This window comes from Haematobia irritans, chromosome 1, assembly GCF_050003625.1.
Source record: "Haematobia irritans isolate KBUSLIRL chromosome 1, ASM5000362v1, whole genome shotgun sequence".
Classification (NCBI taxonomy): domain Eukaryota; kingdom Metazoa; phylum Arthropoda; class Insecta; order Diptera; family Muscidae; genus Haematobia; species Haematobia irritans.
Genome location: NC_134397.1, coordinates 135274809 through 135300682, shown reverse-complemented (window position 1 = coordinate 135300682; position 25874 = coordinate 135274809). Strand labels below are relative to the sequence as shown.

The 25874-nt window shown below is 32.9% G+C and overlaps 2 protein-coding genes across 2 annotated transcripts; one reads left to right on the top strand and one right to left on the bottom strand.

Moving 5' to 3' along the window:
- The first annotated feature begins 2090 nt into the window (after nt 1-2090).
- Nucleotides 2091-2931, top strand: LOC142221864 (uncharacterized). Its single transcript, XM_075291715.1, has 2 exons — nt 2091-2341; nt 2398-2931. The coding sequence occupies exons 1-2, from the start codon at nt 2122-2124 to the stop codon at nt 2808-2810; spliced, it is 633 nt and encodes a 210-aa protein (XP_075147830.1). The 5' UTR covers nt 2091-2121; the 3' UTR covers nt 2811-2931.
- Nucleotides 2932-7869: 4938 nt separating this feature from the next.
- On the bottom strand, nt 7870-20210 carry EloA (transcription elongation factor elongin A). The gene is made up of 8 exons (XM_075291714.1): nt 19737-20210; nt 17042-17815; nt 16550-16987; nt 14088-14302; nt 13920-14014; nt 13635-13834; nt 8514-8805; nt 7870-8427 (listed from the first exon to the last, which is right to left on the bottom strand). The coding sequence occupies exons 1-8, from the start codon at nt 19806-19808 to the stop codon at nt 8348-8350; spliced, it is 2166 nt and encodes a 721-aa protein (XP_075147829.1). The 5' UTR covers nt 19809-20210; the 3' UTR covers nt 7870-8347.
- Nucleotides 20211-25874: the final 5664 nt, after the last annotated feature.

Genomic DNA, 25874 nt, shown 5'->3' with positions numbered 1-25874 from the left:
CATAGAAAAAAGTCTGCTAAAAACAGCAATCGATGTCTGCTGTTATATTTTTGTACTTCACGGCCTAATGAACAACAATTTATAAAATATTTTGGTTATAAATTAGTCCCCAAAGCATATTTTTGCACTGCAATATACTTACAAGCTCCTAAATACGATCAGCAAACATTTTGTTTGCTGTTGTACTTCAATTCGATAAATACTCAGATTTTTTGGTCAAATACTATAGATATTCGTAAAATATTGTTTTAATTATGTTGGGATAGATGCTAAGTTGACATTTTTATTTTTTTCGGCCAAAATAAAGTATGTTTTTGTGTAATCGAGCTTAAAAAATAGCAGGAAATGTTTGCTATTTCAGCAAAAAAGTACTGCTGTCCCTTTTTCAGCAGACTTTCAGCTGTTTTAGCAGACTTTTCTGCTGTCCCTACTAACAAATTTCTTTGGTTGTAGTAGTGGTCAAAGGAGTCAATTCACCTTAATATAGTTAAACACATGTTAATTCAATTCTGTTAAAAAATGTTGTTGTTTTTGCATGTATTTTGGTATAATATAAATTTTGGAAAATAGTAGTATGTAGATATTGTTTGGAAAAAAAGCTACATTTTCTAAAACTATATTTTTGGAAGTATTTTTCGCAGTGTACGAAAACAAACGAAACGATTGAGGTGCGTATCATTTAAAGTCACAAACTTTTCAATTTTTGTCAATCGTTTTGTACATAGTCACAAACAAAACACCAAACATTTCAAAAGCAAAAAAGACGAAACAAAACGATTGCTTTAATGCTCTTCGGATTTGTGCCGTTAGGTTGTTTCGTTCGGTACGAAATAGAAATAAAACGTTTGCAAACGTTTGCTGAGCGAAACGATGATAACAATGGGACATAACCAATACGTGATATCAGTGTACTCCGTGTCTTCGTACGATCATGCCGCGTCCAAAAGTGATATATTACGACAACTATTTGAATATGACCAACAAAATAAAACATTTATATGTAACAATGAAGACTGCCATAAAACTTTATGTGGGCATGCCGGTAATTTGGAGCGTCATATTAAAAATACACACCCTGATATTTTCGAAAATTACATACAAAAGAAAGGTGAAAAAGCACTTAAGAATGTGAACAGAAATTCTTTAAAAGTTACATGTACAGTTAATAAACAAAATACGGAGAAGGCTATAGTGGAGTTGTTCACTAAATGTGGCAGACCACTCCGTATGACTGAAGACCGTCCATTTAAGATATTAACAAAACCAACTTTTGATGCGATTAACGTCAAATTAAATGAACATACCGTTATAGAAAGAATTATAAAGTTTTCCTCAAAATTGAAACAAGAAATAAGTAATGAATTAAAGGGGAAACTATTATCATTAAAAGTTGATTCAGCAACTCGTTTACATATAAGTGTTTTAGGTGTTAATGTACAATACATAAGAAACGGTTGCATAACCATAAAAACCCTTGGAATCAAAGAATTGAAGCAGCGGCACACAAGTGACCATTTGAAAAGTATACTGTTGGACGTTTTAAATGAATACGATATAAATATAAACCAAATATTAACAATAACAACTGATAATGGCGCAAACATGATCAAAGCTGTCAAAGATTTAAAAGACCTAAGCAATACAGCAGATGAAGATATTGAAAATAGTGGCGAATCGCTAGCCGATAACACAGAAATATCTATGGACCTGAGTATGCCTTTAGATAGCATTACCAGCATTCGATGCGGTGCCCACACTTTGCAACTTTGTGTCAACGATGTTTTATAGACAAACGATATCAAAGATAGACTAGACCAATTTCGATTAATCGTTAAGAAACTAAGAACCCAGACCTATCTAAACCTTTTAAAATCAAGTGGCTTTAAAGTGCCAATTTTAGATTGTGCAACTAGATGGAACTCTACATATCTAATGTTAGAAAGGTTGACAGATTTAAAAGAGTTTATAAATTTGATTAAAGCTGGTCATCCATTTTTCGACATAACCGAAGAAAGCTGGAATTTTATTTCCGAATGTTTAGAAGTATTCAAAATTATTTACGTAACGTCTAAAAAATTACAATCGGAAAATCTGATTTATAGCGATTTATACATTCAAATAATGAATATTAAATTACAATTGGAGAAACTCCTGAGTACAAAATTATGTTCACTTTTAATAGAAGCTGTAAATAAACGGAATTATATGCTTTTTGACAATGACTTATTTGTAACGGCAATATTTTTGGATCCGAGGATTAAAGTATCTTTAAGTGCAGAACATATTACAAGAGCAAAAAACTGTATATGCCAATTGAATACGCGTATTTCATCTTTAAAAGGTATTACAATTTTAACACAATTTTTCTAATTGTAATTAAAACATTATATTTTTTAGGAAATGATTCTACAATATCAACTTCTTCAACAGAAAATTTGAGTACAACATCAGGGAGCACATCTGTACTGAGTACTACAGAAGATGCACTTGAGGCTTATCTTAAAAATTTTGATAAACCATCTTGCAGTCAGGCAATTATTACAAATATTGAAAGCGATCTCGTAATTTATGAGCGGCAGTGTAGAATAGGAATAAGCGAAAACATTATCGAATTTTGGAAAAGGGAAAAAAATTCATTGACAACAATAGCGTATATTGTGTTAGCAATTCCATGTACGCAAGTAAGCGTGGAGCGACTATTTTCATCGTTAAAATATATATTGGCAGACCAACGCAATAAGCTTACATCAACAAGCTTAGAGCATATATTGTTGACAAGGGTCAATGGGATATTTGAATATGATGATTGAAAATTTTAAAATATTTCGAAAATGAATTACATTTTAATTTTGTTAAAAAAATTTAATTACATTTTAGTTTTGTTAAAAAAAATTGAATTGTTAAAAAATATAATACAATATAACAGGAGTTTTTGTTCGAATATAAATTGAATAAATAATGCTAGACAAAAAAGTAAGTAAAGTCTAAAGTCGGTCGGGGCCGACTATATTATACCCTTCACCACTTTGTAGACCAACATTTGTGTTACCATCTCAACTCCTTCATGACGGTTTATATTCCCTTATACCAGTGCTTTCCAACCCAATTTCGATAGATGTGCATTAGTGTAATAGGAAAATTTGAGTAATTTTTACAAGTTTTCGACTTAGCAGTGGCGATTTGATATTTTCCTTATGGGTATTTCGGCCATTTTTCCCTAAATCGGAAAAACATATATGTGGAAGCTATATTTAAATCTGAACAGATTTCAACAACATTTTGCTTGTATAGCTACAATGTTAATTATACTCCCGGTGCAAAATTTCAGTTTCGAATTAAAGCTTTGTCATCTGAAAAATCGGGCGAAAGATATATGGGAGCTATATCAAAATCTGAACCGATTTAAAATTTGGCACACTAGACTATACTACCAATTGTACTCCTACTGCAAAATTTCAACCAAATTGGGGTAAAACTCTGGCTTCTAGTGCCGTATAAGTGCATATCGGGCGAAAGATATATATGGGAGCTATATCTAAATCTGAACCGATTTCTTCCAAAATCAATAGGATTCTATTCTGACCCAAAACACGTACTCGTGCCAAATTTGAAGTCGATTGGGCTTAAATTGCGACCTAGACTTTGATTACAAAAATGTGTTCACGGACAGACGGTCGGACGGACATGGCTATATGGACTCAGGAGCCCACCCCAAGCATTTTTGCCATAGACACCATGTGTCTATCTCGTCTCCTTCTGGGTGTAGCAAACATATGCACTAATTTATAATACCCTGTTCCACAGTGTGGCGCAGGGTATAAAAATAACATTCAAGATTTTTCTTCTTGTAAGTACTTAATGAATGAGCAAACGTTTGGAAACGTTTGCATTCAATATGTACCGTTTTGTTTCCTACATTTTACTAAGCACCACAGTACTTTTCAGTTTAGGTTTGGTTTCCACTCACGATCAAAAACAATACAAAACGAAACGCAAGTGCCGTTATGTCAGGTTTTCGTTTTGTTTCGTTTTGAACATGTGGATTGTACGAAACGAAACAATTGGAAACGTTTTGTTTTGTTTGTTTTCGTACGCTGATTTTTCGAAATACTTATAGGAGCTTATAGACTGACGTCATACCTGACTTCTAAAATGTATCGACGTTTTCCAAATTTCCATTTTAATAAACATTTTATGTTCTGTGCTATTCAGCATTTACTTGAGCCGAATCTCTTTACGCGTTATCTTAATATACGATATGATTTGTAACCATCGATAGAATTGTGTGTTTCATGAATAATCGAAACTTTAGTTTTGATACCTTTTAATACCAGTACTGATTAACGAGTTCAAAAACGCAAACTTTGCACTACGGTGGCTCCCTTATTAGGTATTAAACCCTTCATTAAAACTCCGTAAGGTTTGAATTTTGTATATAAACGGTTTTATTTAAACGGTTTTATAAATCTTGCAACCTTTGGCTACCGATGTTCACTACAGACGACATGACTTAATCGACTTACTCTTTATATACTGTACACCCAATTTTCAATTTTTTATGTACTTTTAGTTAAATAACACTTCCTCTCACACAGAAAAAATCAATGATTGTTTACTGTAAATAGGTCACAAGCTAGCAAAAAATTATTCAAATAAGAAACAATTACTCATATTGAGCAAAATTTAACTAAACTCAACTAATCTTCATGAACTAAAATTAAGTTCAGTTGGCATTAGAGTCCCTTTTTTCCGGGTGTACCAGGACTAACATAAAATAAAGAAAGTTTCATTTTTGCAGGAAACTTTGAAAACCTTTTTGCGATGAAAAGGATCCATGGTTTTTACTGTGTTATTAATAGTGCCCCTTGTGCAAAATTTGAAATGAAAGTAAAACTCTGGCTTCTGGGCAATATAAGCACTGTAATAGCGCATATTATCAGTATATTGTATATGGGGTTTATTATTCCGTTTATTATATATAAAAAACGATTTCTGACTGAAGAAAGTATATATAGTCGTAATCAGGGAGAAATTATACGACGATATAACGTTGTCCGTCTGCTTGTCTGTTGTAATCACGCTACAGTCCTCAATTATGAACCCATATCCAGTTCGAAGATGGCTACATCGGCCTAGCTTTCAATTTTGCCCCCATATAAACCTACCCCCAGTTGGATTCTTCAGCACATAGACATGTACTTTTAGCCGATTTGCATGAAAATTAAAACATAGAAGCACTCTTGGTCCATTAATAGGTGTGCCGAATTTGGTGTGAGTCGGACAATGTTTGATACTTTTTTCGAAACAAGTGGTATTGGTTAGGTATTGTTTTGAAATTCCAAATTGTAGAGTCTACACGTTCAATCGAAAGCACAGAGGTACACATATTTTTCCTCTAGAATACGTAGAATTTTGTAAGGAATGCAGATAAGAAAATATAATAATAATCGATTATAAAACTGTCCTTCTAGGTTCAAAATACTGACCCCACTTTCTTCGAATTTTGCACAAAAAATAAAATAAATTGTAAGGCCCATATCTCGCAAATATTGGATATATTCGCACACACACACACACACCCAATATTTTTATGAAGGTTTTTAAGTTCTATTCAGTAAAGCCAAAATGATGACAATCGGTTCTTAATTTCGCGTTTTCCAAGTAAAACAAAATTTCATACATCCGAGATGTCCAACTTCCGACGTCTATAGATCAGCCAGTGAATCCACTAGGAACCTACAAGCCTCTAAACGTAGAGAAAAACATCTCAGCTTTTAGACAAAGAAAAAAATATGTTGATATCTTAATCCATTCAAAAGTTACAGAACTATTTCCAAAAAAAGCGATTTGTAACTCCTTCGGTTTGTAAAATTTAAAAAGGAATAATTATTTTTGTCATGACATATCTACAACTTTTACTCGAAAGAATTTGTCGAGTAACTTGTAGTAAAAAAAATTGAAAGAGACATGCATTTTGACATTGTTCTCTTAATTGTAAATCATAAATACACTTTTGCGAAGATGCCTCTATAATGGTTCATATATAAATGTTTCCGAAATTTTTTACTAATATTGTGTTCCATCCCAGGGCATTCACCGAATTAAATTTAAAGTCAATAGATTTTCCAATATATGGTCCACTAAGAAGCCTTAAATATATATTGTCGGTTCAGATTTACATGTATGTATATGGGCAAAGATTATGGAACTGTAATTCATAATCTTTGGTATATGGGAACATAAACTTTTATATGGACAGCTTCATTCCAGACAACTTAGCGCATTTTGAAGGAGTTGCATGAGCTTTATTCGAATTTTTGTGAATTACGTCCGTTTACTTGAATATTGAATACGTACGATTTACTTGAATATTGAAAAAACTGAAATTAAAATAAATAGAATATTTAATAATTTCTTCGATGAAGATAATCGCCAACTTACCGCTTTCATACAGCATAACAAAATAATTTTGATCATATGTTTTTTCTTGCATATGTTTTCATTTTTATTCTTCCACTCATCCGCCATAACAAAAACCGCTCTCACAAAATACTTTTGTGGAACTTATGTTCGTGGCGATTTGAGTTGGTTTGAGTATTAAACTAATCTGGTAAATGGTTTGATGTGCTCAGTCGCCATTCTCCCATCTTCTGTAATTCAAAATCTTTGATACAATAGAGGTCTGCATCGAATAACTTTTCACTACATGTATGAAATTCGCTGTCGAATATAGTACATACACTGTCTTTCTCTCAGAGCGCAAGCATTGAAGTGAAGAGAACACTTGCTTGTCAAGTACCACCAAGTACTTATCCGAAACAATGTGTGTTCCGAAAAAAAGGAACAATAAAAATGTAAGTACTTGAGAAAAAGTACAACATGGATTCTCTTCACTTCACGTGGTACCACAAGTATTTCTCAGTTATGTTCGAAGCAAAACTTTCCATTATTATGAATCCTAGATATGTATGTATATCATATATTTCATATATTTATGTATGTCACACACCTTAACGTTTGCCGTTCTTTATAACAAACCAAAGCATATATTACGGAGAATAACTGTTTTTTTTTTGTATTTCTGAAACTGCACGTGGTACATGGAGTACTCTATGAAGTTTTGTAGTGAAGACATCAGAGTAGCAACAAGAAGTTACTCATGGCTTTTGGTGTTCATCAATATGTGTACCAATTGTTTTGCGACTCTCTCAAATAGATGTACTCATGTAGCAAGTACACGTGTACTCTGCATTTACAAATGGAATTGTGCAGACCTCTAGTATACAATACAACAATAATAAAGTTTTTGGTTTTATTTTGAGATAGTTGTTTTTATTGTATTATTAAAATATTTTTATAACTTTTACTATTTTCCTTCGGTTTTACAATACTAAACAGTTAACTATTTCTAACGTTTTTGTAATTGTATTTTTTTGTTTTTTAGATGTACAATACCATTGACAATTACAATTTTTGAGGGAAAAAACTCAAAATGTACAATACATAAATTTAATTAAATTTTCATGTTGTATCACACCAATTTTTTTTTTATTCAATAACGAAATTAATTGATCCAATTAATTTTTTAATTGAAATGTCTTCAATCACAGAAATGATAATATCAATAAAATTAAAAAATTGATCCAATTGAAAATTTAATTGATACTATTAATTTTTGTGATTGATTTTTATTTCAATTAAACATTTTGTTGAGTTACTTCAATTTTTTATTTAATGTTTTTTTTTTAAACTCAATTAAGACTTTAATTGGACAAATTTTCGTGATTTTTTTCTGTGTATACGGGCAAGGGAAACAAAAAAACTGCAAAGGTATTGTGCATTAATCGGAATAAAAAAAAAACAACGAAAACCAAACAAATCATTTATGATAATGAAAGAATATAAAGAAATGAATGTGTATGTGATGTTATACATAAAATGTACTTAAATTAGTTTTGACAATTTGCAATAATAATAAATAATTATACTTAACTACTACAGAGAAAAATAGAAAGTTGATAAAGGGAAAAGAAAAAAAAGAGTATGCATTTTGGCTAGCGATAGAGGTAGGGACTTACTAGAACAAAAAATCAAAAAATAACCCTTAGACAATACATGATAATAAAAGGTTAGTGCAAAAGAAGATGAGTTAAAGAGACGTTCGATACCCGCGTATTGGAGGAGAAAGAAGAAGAAGATCGATAAAGGGAAATCAATCAATCAGGCAAACATAAAAGGACTATCACTTTTCTGTTTTTGTTAAATAATTTAAATTAGCGATTCGCCTACTAAATAACTAAAGCTAAACAATTTGAAAAAACATTTTCACCCATTACATATTTATGTTTTAACGTTTTAGGCGACCGCGCATGAATGCCAATGTTTTTTGCATAAGAGGTGCCTTTTTATTGCGTACCACAGAGCTTGCTACAAATGGAATAGAAGAGAAGAAAACAATTCATATTTTAAAATTCCAACTACATGTCAGAGACAGTAAAATTCGATATACTTACAAACTTGAGCATGATCTCGTACAGTAGGTGCAACTTTTAAACGTTGATCACCAGATTTGGCTGCATTTGGTGTTGTCGTTTGCAAAGCGGCAACACGGGCAGCTGGTGTAGCCACTAGCTTCGATTTCGTACCGAATTGCTCTTGTTTGCGCATCACATTACGTGGTGGTTTTACCATGGAATCAACGAAAGCCAGTTGTGTTTTACGTACAGGTGCCGCTGCTATCTTTTGTGATTGCTTAATGCTGTCTTTTAGTATACTCAATCTACGGTCTTCCTCTTCTTGGCAGCGCTGGATATTACAAAAACAAAAAAATAGAAAACGATTAAAACATTGGCAATAAAAAATAGGAAATGCCAGTGAATTATAACTAGAACAATTTACTTAGGTTTGATTAAGTCCCGCCTATGTATGCAGCCCAGATAGCACAACAACGGAATTTTAACTCTTTCAAAGTTGATTTTTCGGATTTATTTTACTTTTTTTAAGGTCTATTATCAAACTGGGTTAGTCCATTTGAAAAAAAAAATCAAAAACATTTTAATAAAGGTAAAAATCGACTTCTTGCTACAGTGCACTCGCATGAATTTCGACATTAAAGGCGGATTCACAATGCCAAATACAATTTCAAATACACTTACGGAATTTTTTAGTGATCTAGTTTGGCTCTTTTCGTGAATTTTATATATAAATTTAAATTGCTTTATAATTCCATACCCACTGATATTTTTCCGATCTCTTTTTTAAATTAAATTTTTCATATTACTAGTAACAAAAAAAGAAAAAAAAAAAAAAGACACGATAGAATGTGTAAAACTCCCGAATATGGCTATGTTTTGTTCTGAAATTCGCTGAAGTTGGCTAACGTGAACTCTCTTGGTTTTAATTAGTTTACGTTACCGCGAGCACACTGTATTTTCAATTTTGTTGAACCCTCTCAGTTTCATGGTGTAATGACCACGGTTGCCACAGTAGGTAGAATTCTATCAAAAATGGCAGATTCAGAATTCTATCAGAAAAATTGTCTATAGAAATAAAATACTGTCAAATTGTTTTATAGAAATAAAATTTTGACAAAATTTTCTTTGGAAATAAAATTTTGACAAAAATTTCTTTCGAAATAAAATGTTGATAAAATTTTCTATAGAAATAAAATTGTACACAAATTTTCTATAGAAATAAAATTTTGACAAAATTTTCTTTGGAAACAAAATGTTGACAAAATTTTCTTTGGAAATAAAATTTTCTATAGAAATAACATTTTGACAAAATTTTCTATAGAAATAAAATGTTGACAAAATTTTCTTGGGAAAAAAATTTTTGACAAAATTTATTTTTTGAAATAAAATTTTGACATTTTCTATAGAAATAAAATTTGGACAAAATTTTCTATAGAAATAAAATTTTGACAAAATTTTCTATAGTAATAAATTTTTGATAAATAAATTTTTCTATAGAAATAAAATTTTGACAAAATTTTCTATAGAAATAAAATTTTGACAAAATTTTCTTTGGAAATAAAATTTTGACAAAATTTTCGTTGGATATAAAATTTTGGCAAAATTTTCTTTGGATATAAAATTTTGGCAAAATTTTCTTTGGAAATAAAATTTTGGCAAAATTTTCTATAGAAATAAAATTTTGACAAAATTTTCTATAGAAATAAAATTTTGACAAAATTTTCTATAGAAATAAAATTTTGACAAAATTTTCTATAGAAATAAAATTTTGACAAAATTTTCTATAGAAATAAAATTTTGACAAAATTTTCTATAGAAATAAAATTTTGACAAAATTTTCTATAGAAATAAAATTTTGACAAAATTTTCTATAGAAATAAAATTTTGACAAAATTTTCTATAGAAATACAAGTTTGACAAAATTTTCTATAGAAATAAAATGTTGACAAAATTTTCTATAGAAATAAAATTTTGACAAAATTTTCTATAGAAATAAAATTTTGACAAAATTTTCTTTGGAAATAAAATTTTGACAAAATTTTCGTTGGATATAAAATTTTGGCAAAATTTTCTTTGGATATAAAATTTTGGCAAAATTTTCTTTGGAAATAAAATTTTGGCAAAATTTTCTTTGGTAATAAAATTTTGACAAAATTTTCTATAGTAATAAATTTTTGACAAAATTTTCTATAGAAATAAAATTTTGACAAAATTTTCTATAGAAATAAATTTTTGACAAAATTTTCTATAGAAATACAATTTTGACAAAATTTTCTATTGAAATAAAATTTTGACAAAATTTTCTATAGAAATAAAATTTTGACAAAATTTTCTATAGAAATAAAATTTTGACAAAATTTTCTATAGAAATAAAATTTTGACAAAATTTTCTATACAAATAAAATTTTGACAAAATTTTCTATAGAAATAAAATGTTGACAAAAGTTTCTATAGAAATACAAGTTTGACAAAATTTTCTATAGAAATAAAATGTTGACAAAATTTTCTATAGAAATAAAATGTTGACAAAATTTTCCATAGAAATAAAATTTTGACAAAATTTTTTATAGAAATAAAATTTTGACAAAATTTTTTATAGAAATAAAATTTTGACAAAATTTTTTATAGAAATAAAATTTTGACAAAATTTTCTATAGAAATAAAATGTTGACAAAATTTTCTTTGGAAATAAAATGTTGACAAAATTTTCGTTGGAAATAAAATGTTGACAAAATTTTCTTTGGAAATAAAATGTTGACAAAATTTTCTTTGGAAATAAAATTTTCTATAGAAATAAAATTTTGACAAAATTTTCTATAGAAATAAAATTTTGACAAAATTTTCTATAGAAATAAAATTTTGACAAAATTTTCTATAGAAATAAAATTTTGACAAAATTTTCTTGGGAAAAAAAATTTTGACAAAATTTTTTTTTGAAATAAAATTTTGACATTTTCTATAGAAATAAAATTTTGACAAAATTTTCTATAGAAATAAAATTTTGACAAAATTTTCTATAGTAATAAATTTTTGACAAAATTTTCTATAGAAAAAAAATTTTGACAAAATTTTCTATAGAAATAAAATTTTGACAAAATTTTCTATAGAAATAAAATTTTGACAAAATTTTCTATAGAAAAAAAAATTTTGACAAAATTTCCTATAGAAATAAAATTTTGACAAAATTTCCTATAGAAATAAAATTTTGACAAAATTTTCTATAGAAATAAAATTTTGACAAAATTTTCTATAGAAATAAAATGTTGACAAAATTTTCTATAGAAATAAAATGTTGACAAAATTTTCTATAGGAATAAAATGTTGACAAAATTTTCTAAAGAAATAAAATTTTGATAAAATTTTCTATAGAAATAAAATTTTGACAAAATTTTCTATAGAAATAACATTTTGACAAAATTTTCTATAGAAATAAAATTTTGACAAAATTTTCTTTGGAAATAAAGTTTCGACAAAATTTTCGTTGGATATAAAATTTTGGCAAAATTTTCTTTGGATATAAAATTTTGGCAAAATTTTCTTTGGAAATAAAATTTTGGCAAAATTTTCTTTGGTAATAAAATTTTGACAAAATTTTCTATAGTAATAAATTTTTGACAAAATTTTCTATAGAAATAAATTTTTGACAAAATTTTCTATAGAAATAAATTTTTGACAAAATTTTCTATAGAAATAAAATTTTGACAAAATTTTCTATTGAAATAAAATGTTGACAAAATTTTCTATAGAAATAAAATTTTGACAAAATTTTCTATAGAAATAAAATTTTGACAAAATTTTCTATAGAAATAAAATTTTGACAAATATTTCTATAGAAATAAAATTTTGACAAAATTTTCTATAGAAATACAGTTACTCACGTACACTCACGAAGAAATAATTTTCGTGACTCACGCTCACGCACGAAATTTGGTTTGTTAATTACGCTCACGCACACTCATGCCGTTGTCATCAGCGTGAGTCACGAAAATTTCGTGTCACGTGCACACCTTTAGTCACTACACATGGTTTCAAAAATGACTATAGATTTTTAGTGATAAGCAAAATTAGCTTTCAACACTGACACAAAAGCAATCGAAGAATCTATTTCGGCGATTTCGAAGGTTTACATTTCAATTATCGTAAAAATCTCTGTCTCCAATTTAGGGACACAAAAACCGAAGTGACCAAATTTCACTTTTGATTTCTTGGAAAACGGGTCACGAGTCAATCGTATTTTGACTTTGGACCAAATTTTTTGATCGACTTTGATAGTGGTAATAATCGAATTTTTACGAAACAATCAAAAAGTCGACATTTTGAAAATGCCTTTTTTGATTTTTATTACAATTTTTACTGCAATTCTCCATAATTTTAAAAAATTGGGTTACCAAAGCCGCGTCGTGTCCCGAATCACCTCTTCACCAATATGGTCAACTCTTTGCCTAGTAAAAGCACGCCCCACATGTACCATCCTCTGCTGCTCCCAATAGTCACAGATGTACTCTCAATTCTAGGTGTCCGGTCATTATTCTCACGACCCTCCTGACTGTCGTCCTACACTCCTTGAATAGTTCTCCAGACTTCTTTTTGTCTGAATCACCCTACAGTATTTTCATCGTTCTTCTGACCATTGCATTGGTCCACATCCTTTATGTGTCTCCCGTGCTAATTCATACAACTCGGCCATACAACTCCCTACACTAGGTTTTCTAGCTTATAACGCGAGTTGTCTTTATCTTCAGATAAATCACGCGACAGTTTTCGTCATTTGTGTTGGATTAAATTAAGGGGTTCGTTTTTGTATTTCCTCCACATACATCCCTATGCCTACAGTGACTTAAAATGATTGCAAAGGATGATATTCCCAAATTGACCATTATTTAAAAGTCTAAAAATCAACTTTTCCAGAAAAAATTGCATGTTTTAGTTTTGGAAATGTCAATAAGAAATTAAAAAGGGCTCTCAAGTCTATATAGACGTCGTTTTACTGTCTTTCAGTAGATCTCTGTATCTGATTTCCTACAGATATTGCTATAATATTCTTAGAGTCCTTTCAATTGTCTGGTTATCCTACAGGATTCTATTTGAATAAATTCTTTCAACGCCTTTACAACTGGGATAAAATGAAGGGTATACAAAAAACGCATGAGCAATACTTACCAAGAACATTTCTCGCCATGATTCATTTTCGAGACGTTTTTGCGAACGGAATTTTCTCGAAACATGAATTTGCCATAGAACATCACTATCCTCCATTAAATAGGGATTATAATCTTCAAACACATACAATTGATCGGGTGTGGCTCTTTCTAAAACGGGTCGCAATACCTCAAATGGTACACCACCTGTGTACTCCAAAGCTTTAAATGTGTAGAAGGAAATTAACATATTAATTTTCGAATAAAACAATTTTATGAAAATATTTTTAAATCGATATATATTTACCATCGATATTCTTTTGTAAAATTCTTATACACATGTCAAACAATGTGGGTACTTGAAACAATTGACCAGTCTTTGATCCAGAATAGATTTTTGTTCTGCATATCAAAAAATGAAAGTAGTATTTATCGAGTGATCGACATGATGAAAACTGAAATTTTGCATTCTTACCTCATTGTTTTCGATGAAATTCCATGATGTAGTGCTTCGGCATCAGTTAATGTTCGTGCAGGTTTCGAAGAGCTTGACGAGGTATTGAAAACACAATCCATAACTGTTTGATTGAGTGGCATAGGCCTATAATTTGTCGATATTGTTGGCAATTCTAATGCTATACTTGGATCGAGAGGTTCCAATTTGGCTGTTGATGACAAAAGATCAGGTTTCTAAAGGAAGTAAAATAATAAAATTATTTAGGTTATAAGGAAGTATTCAATAGCTGCTTTGTATATATAGAAAATCTATGTGATTGGGAAATTTTCTTCGATATTCAATAGGAGTAATGGCTCTAGTGAGAGAGGGAAGGTTGTTTTGCACGATTCACATAGAGTCTGGGTCTTGATTCAATGGATAAATCAACCTAATATCGGTCATAATGAGTGAATCTTCAGATAAATTTGTTTAGCCATGTAATAAATTCCCGTCATGCCCGGCGACTTTGAACCTTTTGAAACACTGCCTTAGGTCCCCTGCAATAGCAGGTTTGTGTGTTGTGGATGTATCTCATCACGCAACGTTATTAATTAACATAGGTCTGATGGCGTCGTAGTCGATTACCGTGGAAAATGTGGATTCATCAATTGGCTCAATCAGGGCTGGCTTGAATTCCCAAGAATCTGAAACTATCTGCTCCTAAATTGACTGCAACCATTTTCACGTTGTGGACTAAAGAAATGAACCTTGAGCTTCATATCCATATTCGTAGCCAGAGCATGCCCACATGCAAGAAGCCCAAGATTCTTGGCGTGAAGTTTGATAGTTTATTCCTTTTTGGAAAGCTGGTAGCAAATGGGGGAAAGGTAGAGTCGATACTAAAGACTTGGTCTTATCCCTTGTCGATTATGCGGCCCCCGTTTGGACTTCCAGTATTAACGATACCCAATGGAGAAAATTTCAAACAGTGCAAACTACTGTTCTGCGGATTGCCACTGGATGTCACTCCAAAAAACCAAAACAGCATGAGTCCAATATGTCAACACTGCGACCCTCCAGCTCCAGATAAGAGATTCGGAGATTCGGCTCACACATCACGAAGCATCTCTTCGCGTGTCATCCAAAACCTACAGACCTGACACCTACTTCACTCTTGACTCATCCAGTAAAGGCGGCTCGCTTCCTCGAATTGGATGGAGGTGCTTAAATGTGTAATCGCTATAATTTGTTTTGGTCGTTATGTAGGAGGATCCAAGCTATCGCAGAGCAAATGAGGCCCCTAGTCATTGAACTAAATGTAGAATTTAGCAGCTTTCATTAATAAGAGATGCGTTCACCACCTGTTATATCGCATTAGACTGAATAGTCTATGTGATCCTAAAATATCGGGAAGTCTCTATACCTATCTTAACATAGGAGAGAATGGCAAAGTTAGTGACGGGGATTAAAAGCCTCCCTGCGCCAATCGTTTATGACCGCACCACAATTATGGACAATAACCTGGAGTTCGTGGAGAGTGACCAGATTATACTGCTACTTCAAGTGTGAACCAATGAGCCCGGGACAAGTGATACAGGTCTATATGGGTGTATTATGAAAGCCCTAAGCGACGTTAGGATCGATTACACTGAAACTGAACGCAGGTGTATGAAGGCACGACAGACAGAATAAACCCATGGTTTACAAACGAGAGCCTATAGACCAGGCAGCATACCAGAGAGGTCTGACTAGGATTCATGAAGATACTGTAGCTGAAACGGTTGGAAGCTAAAAGGATAATGTACATCTCGGAGCTCGACCGCCGTCCAATGCACCGGAGGAAAGAGACTTCCTCCCGTGGCAGACCAGTAGTTTTGGCCTCAACTAAGATGTTAGTCCACAACAGTTGCAGGACCAATTACACTGAAACTGAACGGAGGTGTATTAGACCGCGACAGACAGAATAAACCCAAAAGAGAGCCTAGAGACCAGACAGGCCTGAACAGGATTCATGAGGATACTGTAGCGGCGAAAAGCTACAAAGTTAATGCTCTTCTTGGAACTCGAACGCCCTCCATAGCACCGGAGGAAAGAGACCTCCTCCTGCGAGAGACCAGGGTAGTTTTTTTCCAACTAAGATCAGGCAAGTGGAGCCGCCTCAACTCCTTCGGCCCAACTCTAACTGCTGAACTGCTGTAGTTACCAAAAATTCTGAACATGTCTGTGCTATACCCCTATGGCCATTACCCATCAATGTTTGCTTTATAAACTGAACTACAGTTGCGTCTTAACATTTCTTTTGATCATTGAGGAACATTGTTCAATTGTCTTAATAATAGTCCATTCACATTAGGCTCGAAATCTAAGAAAAGTGGATTTGAAATCCCTTTTTTAAAAAGCCATATTGAAATTTAGCCAAAGTGGACTTTGGAAAACTCAAAGCAATGCCCATCATGATGTTTTTTAGTTTCTATATCAAAGTTTATTTTTTTTACACTTACCGAGGTTGTTGGTTTGGACGATGATGACATGGGACTGTAGGAGATGGAGGAAGAAGTATCTAAACCATTTTTACGATTGCTTGTTGAGGGTTTTGGAGGGCTATCCTTGTTCCCACTGGTGGTGCTAGTCGAAGAAGATTTGCCCGTTTTCTTGCTTTTCTTGGTGGGCATATTTAACATGCCTAGAATATCATTGAAATTTGTTCCCATTGATGAATCGAAACTGTCATCATTATCATCTTCTTCTGTGGGGGATATTTTTCCGGGATTAGATTCTTTCTGTAATTTTGCAACTTTAGGTGTTGGTGATTTAAAATCATTAGATTCTGTATCAGAATTTTGTCTTCTTTTACGTTCAGATGTTTCAGATTTATGGGAAGTAGAAGACCCTGAAGATTTCCGCTCACTTTTATCCTTGGATGAAGACGATGTCTTTTCCTTAAAGAGACACAGTTTCTTATTTGCTGCAATTAATGGTCAAATAATATTTACCTCCTTGGAGTGTTCTTTGTCTTTTGAGGAACTTTTATGTTTGCTTGATTTTTCTTTTTCCGACTTTTCCTTTGAAGACGAATGATGATGATGGCTCTTTTCTTCACTTTTCGATTTAGAACTGGAACTATGTTTGTGACTCGAAGATGCTTCTCTTTTTGATTCCTTTTCCGATTTGTGTTTCTCTTCTCTGTGCTTTTCATTGCGTTCCTTGTCCTGATCCTTGTCTTTATGCTTATCCTTGGATTTATGTTCGGTCTTCTCTTTCTCTCTGTCTTTGCTCCCACTACTGCTACTTTTGTGATGCATTTCTTTGTCTCTAGAGGATGATGATGATTTATGTTTATCATTCGAGTGTTTTGATGAGGAAGATGATGATGAATGCTTATTGTTAGAATCCTTATGATGGGGCGTACTACTACTACCATTGCTATGACTTCGTTCTTTATGTTTTTCCTTATCGGAATGACCTGAATTTCTGTGATTTAGATTTTCATCATCATCTTCATCACGATTTTTGTCATCATGTGGTGATTGTTCGAAATCACCATGGTCATCAGGATTTGTCTCATTTTGATATGAGTGTGGTGTTGTGTCCATGGGTTCTTCTTCTGCTGCTACCATGGCTTTCCATTTGGTAACTAGACTTTTAGCTGCAACACCAATTTCTCCATTGAATTTCCGCAATGAATTTACCGTCTTTCCCACTCCAGTTTCCTGTAAGTGTTCAACTTTAATGGGTAGTTTGTATAGTTTATTGATACAATGAAGAAGCTGAAAAGAGATTAAAAACGAATATTTATATATCAGAAAATTTAAGTAAAATAAATGGAAAAATTAGTTTTCCTGTGGAAAAGTGGAAGTCTAGAAAAAACAAATCTCAAGAGCGTTAACTGGAACCAATAGCGAGAACTGGACACTGGGCTGATAAGATTTCAATTGTGGTGGACTGAGGCAGATATGGTCCAGTCCAGTTTAGCAGAAAAATTTGACGTATGAAATTATTAGATATGACAGCTTAGGAAGGAGAGTGTATTTTAAAGAGAAAATGGGAAGTAAAACATTGGTCGGGAAAGCCTCGAAATATCGGTATTTTCACTTTAATATTTTGTAAATATGGCAGCACCCTATAAACAGAGTCCAAAGTGGGATAACGCGAATCTATGGATAGGGTCCAAAAGTGGGCTAACTTGAACCAAAATTTACGCGTGGATTCGTGAACTATGTAATTGTTTACCCAAGGGGGCCTTTCTAAAAATGTTTATCGTTCTCGCAACATACTCGAGATGTCCTTTAATATGGGAAACATATTGCTCATATAGGAAGGGGCCAACATTTGGGCAAAGGATATTTCCGGGTCCACGGATACGAAATCTACGCTTTATTACCCTTTTTCGGATTCCATGTGCAGTATATTTGAATACATTTCATATCCTATTAATGACAAGTTTGTGGACATATAAGTATCTCTTAAATTGTAAATGTGTCAAATTTTAAATATTTTAACGATTTTAGCTTGCACCAAACAAAGAAAGTTCTACAAAAAAATTTAGCTTGAAACAACAATGGAAAGTTACTACTTCTACAAAAAAAGGAAGAACTTAGCATATTCACATTGGGCTTTGATAGTATGAAATAACACAAAAAATTAAAATTTTTAGATTTATGGAAATTATCTCAAAATTGCATTTCTATAGAAATTTTGGTCATTTTATTTCTATAAAAAATTTGGTCAAAATTTTATTTCTATAGAAAATTATATCTTATGTGGAGAGGAAAGTTTTGCAAAATCTACCAAATTGTAAAAATTAACCATTTTTGGTAGATTTCTACCAACTGTTTCAAACGTGTCCGTAACTCCCAAAATAGGCCATTCCGAAAAAAATGGTATATTCCATCCTGTTTTTTAAATCGAAACATCTTTGCTCTTTGTACGAATCGGCAACGTGGATGTAAGTCATATACTGATTTTGCAAATTTTGGAAGGACCGGGGTCTTGATTTATAGCCATTTTTCCATTTCAATTTAATTATAATTATTTCGTTCCTAATGGTGAATTTATAGCTTGAAAATTTCAAGTGTAAAAATATTCCTTAGCAAAATATAAAAAAATCACTATCTCTACTACAGAAGTATGGAAAACTTTTGAAAGGATAGGAGTCTAAAACTATAGGAATTTTAGAGTTTAAAGTCAGTCTTACTTCACTTGTTCACAATGACAATATGATTCTTGAAATTATTTCTTGATAATTTCTGTAAGCAAGTGTTAGAGTCCTTAGCAAAAAATAAAACCACAATCACTACCTCTACAATAGAACTATGCAACGCTGTATATTCGATGCGACAACAAAGAGAAGAAAAATAACAACAACAAAGGTTGTAAATAAAAACATCTGTTCCGCCTTGATTTTGTTGTTGGGTTTGCGGCAGACATTGTGGTAGTTCTTTGCTACGTTGGGCTACGTTAATTGCCTATACACCTTATTACATTCGATGATCATTTATGGAATTTAGGAAAATCCCTGAGAGCATACAAAAATAGAACACATGCATATAATATATATCATTTAGGAGCCCCTAATGGAATATACCCTTACGTACAATCCAGCCACTTGTCCATCTATTTCACTTTCTTTTTTTTGCTATTTCCATATGTCTGCAGTTTTCTGGAATATTGGGGTATGAGGGTACTTACCCTAGCCTCATTGTCTTGGCTGTTATCAATGCTTCGCTGATAATGTTGTATAACTTCAACAATAGTTGTCATTGTGTTGCAAATCCTTATTCTGCTGTTTACTCCAGTAATCTATATTTCGAACAAACAAATGCACGTTCTAGATTTCAAGGGTTAATCTCGCTTTTTTTCCAACAAACAAAATGTTGAGACGTCAAATGAAATTAAAAGAAGCGACATGCAATCACTTTTTCAATGAGCATGTATTGGTGTACAAGTTGTCGTCGTGTTGGGGCAGACTTTATGGTATTTCCCAATTTAATGTCGCATTTAATATTCTGCCAGTAGGCAATAGGGAATGGATTTCCCTTTGAAGTAACTACAATTTCACCTATAAATAATTTTAGTTTTTATTACGATATTGAACACCACTTCCGAATCACTGGATTTGCAAACTTTGGGATAACGGAGAGCGAAGCCAACACGAGATTAATGACGGCGGTGGCAAGATTTATTGACGTCTAGGCAGAGAGAATAAAAAACAAGAGAACGAAATGAAGTCTTCTACAAAAACAACAAATGTCAACCGCATAGATGTCGCACAATGCCTGCAGCGCTGTTTTAATAAATTCTTTATAAAGTCATCGGCCAAAAAATTTAATGGAATGAAAACATTTATAAAACAGAACATTTGTTACAACAAAGTAGGTTCTAAATCCTATTTTACTTACGTTTCGTAAAGCCGACAGAGAATTGAACTTGGTGACGCCGACCCAACTGTATGATATTTGAGAGAAGCGCCGACATATTAGAGAAGTTTTCCTCATGACTGCCACCTACTGACGCAGTTTTGTTTCACAGTTTCGTCCTCTTGTATTTTTATTCTCTCTGGTCTAGGCCGAGCAGTGTTGCCAGCTATTTTTTGATTCTTCCCACCAAATCTTAATAAAACCTAAATTGGTCTAGACGTTTTTCAAAAACCCCCAAAAAATTAATAGTGTAAATAGTACAAAAGGGGGTCCCAAATTTCGTGAAAAAATCCTGAAGTGATACACTTAAAAAATTGAATTTAACACAAATATATATACTGAAAAAAAGAGATTTATTTTCTGAGAAACGAAATTTTAGACAAACTAAATTTTCTTTTGGTGCTAAAAAAAAATCATTAGATGAAATCACTACTACACTTGTCACAAATTCGGGTTTATTTGCTCTTTAAGGCCGGTATGCGCTTCTAGCGAATAATTTCATTCCCATAAGAAATGCATTGCTATTTATGCTAACGAAATTTTCGGTAGCGTTCAATTTCGTAAGCTGGTACGCACCTCTAATGAAAATAACAAGGTTGTCAAAAGCATATTTTGGCAGCAAACATTTAATTTATTACAATCATTGTGTGCGTAAAAGTTTTAAAAGGTCTGTAAATAATAAACAATTTATTTGAGGAATATTTGGAACATATATTAACAATTTTTAAAAGCGATTAGCTGGTTTAAAATTTGTGTACACAGCCCTGTTTTTTTGTTGTAGACTTAAATAAATTTTTGCTACCGAAAATTTCACTAGAGGTGCATACCGGCCTTTAAGAAAATACTTTATAACAAAAGGGAATTTCGTTTTTCTAAAATTTGTCCGTGAGGAAAACAGGCAAAACAAAATAATTCAATGTATAAATTTTTTAAATCAAATTAATTTAAAAAAACGGGTTATAAAGTATAAATAATAGAAAAAAATAAACAAAAATTAAAGTTATTCGGAAACTTTAATGCTATTGCATACTTGATTATATTTAGGAACTTGGGTTGACTTCCCTGCCAACATTTTTTGAATTTGACGGCGCTTCTGAGAATCCCCACCACGTCGAAAACAATCGTATACGACAACTCGTCGGAAAAGCGCCGTCACTATTGAGAAGTTGTACCACGCCAAGTTACTACAAAAAATTATTAGGTGCCTTTTTTTAATAAATTTAGAACGACGCCAATAAGAGGCCCTTCAAACGATCAGAAAGAGTGTATTTTAAGATAGTTGTAAAATAATCATTGTGGTCAAGTAAAACACGATTGTTTAGATGTTTATTAATTTGATTAAACATTTATAAATTCTTATAAATATAACATTTATACCACTATCACAACACAATTAACATAGTTTTTTTCATTAATGATAGAATGATGTTGATTTACAAGTGGCAAGTTACATGTTGCAGCGTCTATCACCCAGTGGTTTTATTTTCGATGGAGGCGTGTCTGTAAAATATCAGAAAAACAATCACCTTATTCCATTTGGAAAGTCAAAAATTGGTCACCTATATACCTTTTACAATTTTAAGCGAAATAACTATATTTTCAGCATTTCATTATCGATTTTATTTAAATAAATTATAAGAAGCTAGTTGCGCTTGGTGTTTCACAAAATATAAAATGGCTCTTGTAGCAATAGTGATGGCAAAATACTTTCATGTACATTTCATACTTTTTCATATGCTTCCCCTATCACAGTTGGCGATTGTTGCAGTGTCACTTACGAGTCTGTGGTAGCGATAAGGATGAAATGGAACTTTGAAATGCTGGCAGGGTTCCCGCAGCATTTCAGATTTAGATATAGCTGCCAGTTCAGATTTAGATATAGCTGCCATATATATTTATCACCGATCTGGTCATAATTGACGTATTTATCAACATATATTCTTAAAATTTATCACAGGCAAATGTTTTGGGGCTCTCGTAAAATGTGGAAAAATCGGCCAAATCGGTTCAGATTTAGATATAGCTCCCATGTATATCTTTCGTCCGATTTGCACTTCTATGGCCCCAAAAGGCAGAGTTTTGCCCTGATTTCATTCAAAATTTGTACAAGGAGACGATTAATAGTATTGTTAAGTTTGCCAAATTTGGTTGAAATCGGTTCAGATTGAGATATAGCTTCCGTATATATCTTTCGTCCGATTTTCACTCATATGACCACGGAGGCCAAAGTTATTCTCCGATTTACGTGACATTTTGCAGAGATAGTAGAATTATTATTCTAACTATGCATGCCAAATTTGGTCAAAATCGGTTCAGATTTAGATATATATGTACACCAGAGTTGGGCAAATATGGTGAATGTTTCATATTTTAGACCCATTTTCAATGGGATTTTTCTCTAATTGATTCGGTACCATAGAGAACATATTTAATATGTCAATTTTGATCCAATTTAGTTCAGATTTACATAAAGCCAAAAGCATAAAGGCTAAGGCTAAGTACTTAAACTTAAACCGCACACTAGATATGCTAGTGTTCTCGAGACGTCAGATATCACTCCTGATATCTGCTATAACGGGTCGCTGCCTGATAGGCGATTTTGCAAAAACTATAGGCGCGAAGTATAATGACTATTGTATGAGCTGTCATGATGCGGAGGAAAAGGAATCAATTAAACACCTCTTGTGTGAGTGTCCTGCATTTTGTGTAAAGCGCAAGCAACTTTTAGGAGCATATAGCTTCAGATTACTGGCGGATCTGGAAAACGTTAACTTAAGCAGTCTGCTAATGTTTTTGGAACAATCTGGTTGGTTCAACAAAGAAAAATAATCAAGAAGGTTCAGCGGTTAAACCTAGAAGTGCCCATATGTAATAGGTACTTTTAGTTAATGTGGTATCACAATGGACTGTATAGTCGAAGTGAGCATGAATCTTAATCGGGCTGCCACTTTAACCTAACCTAACCTAAGGCTAAAGGGTGATACGGTCAAAATTTGGTCAAGGGAAAGCGCTTGTAAATCGGTGAAATCGTTTATTTAAAAAATCAAATTAAATTTCTTTTTCAAGTTCAATTAGTATAAAATTCAGGAAAATATTCAGTTAGGCTTTCGCTTTTCCAAATCCGAATTGCCGGGCCTCACGCTTGACACCTGCCATCAGATTTTGTACAGCCACCTTCTTCGCCGCAGAAAGCCAGTTTGCCTTGAACTGCTGCTCGTCCTTAACAGTTTTTTGGTCTTCTTTAGGTTCCGCTTGACAATAGGTTAGGTTAGGTTAGGTTAGGTTAGGTGGCAGCCCGATGTATCAGGCTCACTTAGACTATTCAGTCCATTGTGATACCACATTGGTGAACTTCTCTCTTATCACTGAGTGCTGCCCGATTCCATGTTAAGCTCAATGACAAGGGACCTCCTTTTTATAGCCGAGTCCGAACGGCGTTCCACATTGCAGTGAAATCACTTAGAGAAGCTTTGAAAACCCTCAGAAATGTCACCAGCATTACTGAGGTGGGATAATCCACCGCTGAAAAAATTTTTGGTGTTCGGTCGAAGCAGGAATCGAACCCACGACCTTGTGTATGCAAGGCGGGCATGCTAACCATTGTACTACGGTGGCTCCCGCTTGACAATAGTATTTCTCAATTGGGCGGAGCTCTGGCGTGTTGGGAGGGTTCTTGTCCTTGGGAACCACCTGCACGTTGTTGGCGGCGTACCACTCCATGGCCTTTTTACCGTAATGGCAAGATGCCAAATCCGGCCAAAACAGTACGGAACAACCGTGTTTCTTCAGGAAAGGCAGCAGACGTTTATTCAAACACTCTTTTACGTAAATTTCTTGGTTGGCAGTCCCGGAAGCTATGAAAATGCTGCTTTTCAAGCCACAGGTACAGATGGCTTGCCAAACCAGATATTTCTTTGCGAACTTTGACAGTTTTATGTGCTTGAAAATATCTGCTACCTTTCCCCTTCCTTTTGCCGTATAAAACTCCTGTCCCGGAAGTTGCTTGTAGTTGGGTTTGACGTAGGTTTCGTCGTCCATTACCACGCATTCAAACTTCGTCAGCATCGTCGTGTACAGCCTCCGGGATCGCGCTTTGGCCGTCGTATTTTGTTTATCATCGCGATTTGGAGTCAATACCTTCTTGTAAGTCGATAGTCCGGCTCGTTTTTTGGCTCGATGCACGGTTGTAGACGATACACCCAGCTTATTTGCGGCATCTCGGAGAGAGAGGTTAGGGTTTAGCTTGAAACTACCGGCAACTCTCTTTGTCGTCTCAGCGGCTTCCGGGTTTCGATTTCCCCCCGATCCAGACTTCCTGGCTGTCGACAAACGTTCCCCAAACACTTTAATTACATTTGTAACGGTTGATTTGGCAACTTTTAGCGATTTTGCCAGCTTTGCGTGCGAGTAGCTCGGATTTTCGCGATGCGCGAGCAAAATTTTGATACGCTGCTCTTCTTGCTTGGACGGCATTTTGACAACTGAAGAGTGAATTCCAAAATCAAAATAGGAGCAACATTCTACACACACCTTCAAAATGAGGGGTGTTCAGGTTTTTTAAATGCAAAATTGAAAGAAATACGTTAAGTTTATATTGACCAAATTTTGACCGTATCACCCTTTAAGTAGCAAAAATTCAAAAAATTACGACTTTAGACTTTACTTATTTGTTTTCTCATAATTCATGCTAGAATTGTTCCGAATTTGGTTGAGAATTGCTCCACTATATAAGGTGTAAGACACTTTTTACCCCCAAAAATCCTTCTAAATAAATGTTACCCCTAAAAATCCCCATAAACGTGAAAAAACCCAAAATTTGGGGGGGAAACCCCCAACCTGGCAACACTGAGGCCGAGGTAAATTTGCGCATAGACAAATTAGGAGAAGACGCAGTCTTGTCATTGCAAAACTGAAACACCAGAGGACTCGGCCAACAAAGTATCATGAAGTTTGCGTCGACGTGTCTCTCAAATGTACTGCCGTTTGCGTCTGAAAATATCATAACATTTGTGTTTTTCATAAATTTCTGAATTATGTTAAAACCCATAAAGCAATAACAAAACGATTATAGAAAATTAAAATAAAATGTAAATGCTGAGCCGGAGCTTCGGAGTAATTTCGAACACTGGTTTTATGTGAATATTGCTGTTTTAATTTATAAATAGTTTTATAAAATAATTTTATATTATAATTTTAGGAATGTAAATAGTAAATACCTTTCCAAATTTTGAAGAAAAAAAAAATGTATTGATACAAATACACACAATAATTAAATCAATTTATAAAGTTTTTAAATCGCATTAATTAAAAATATATAAGTGAAAATTCTGCTTATAATGTAGAAAAGTTGACAAAATAAAATTCATTATTCAATATTCGCCAAATTGCCAATGTGCCATAATAAATAAAT

Coding starts and splice junctions, on each gene's coding strand:
- LOC142221864 (XM_075291715.1), top strand. CDS start 2,122: ATGAATATTAAATTACAATTGGAGAAACTCCTGAGTACAAAATTATGT. Junction 2,342..2,397: donor GCGTATTTCATCTTTAAAAG/GTATTACAATTT, acceptor TATATTTTTTAG/GAAATGATTCTACAATATCA.
- EloA (XM_075291714.1), bottom strand. CDS start 19,808: ATGACAACTATTGTTGAAGTTATACAACATTATCAGCGAAGCATTGAT. Junction 14,015..14,087: donor ATTTCATCGAAAACAATGAG/GTAAGAATGCAA, acceptor TTTGATATGCAG/AACAAAAATCTATTCTGGAT. Junction 13,835..13,919: donor TTTACAAAAGAATATCGATG/GTAAATATATAT, acceptor ACACATTTAAAG/CTTTGGAGTACACAGGTGGT.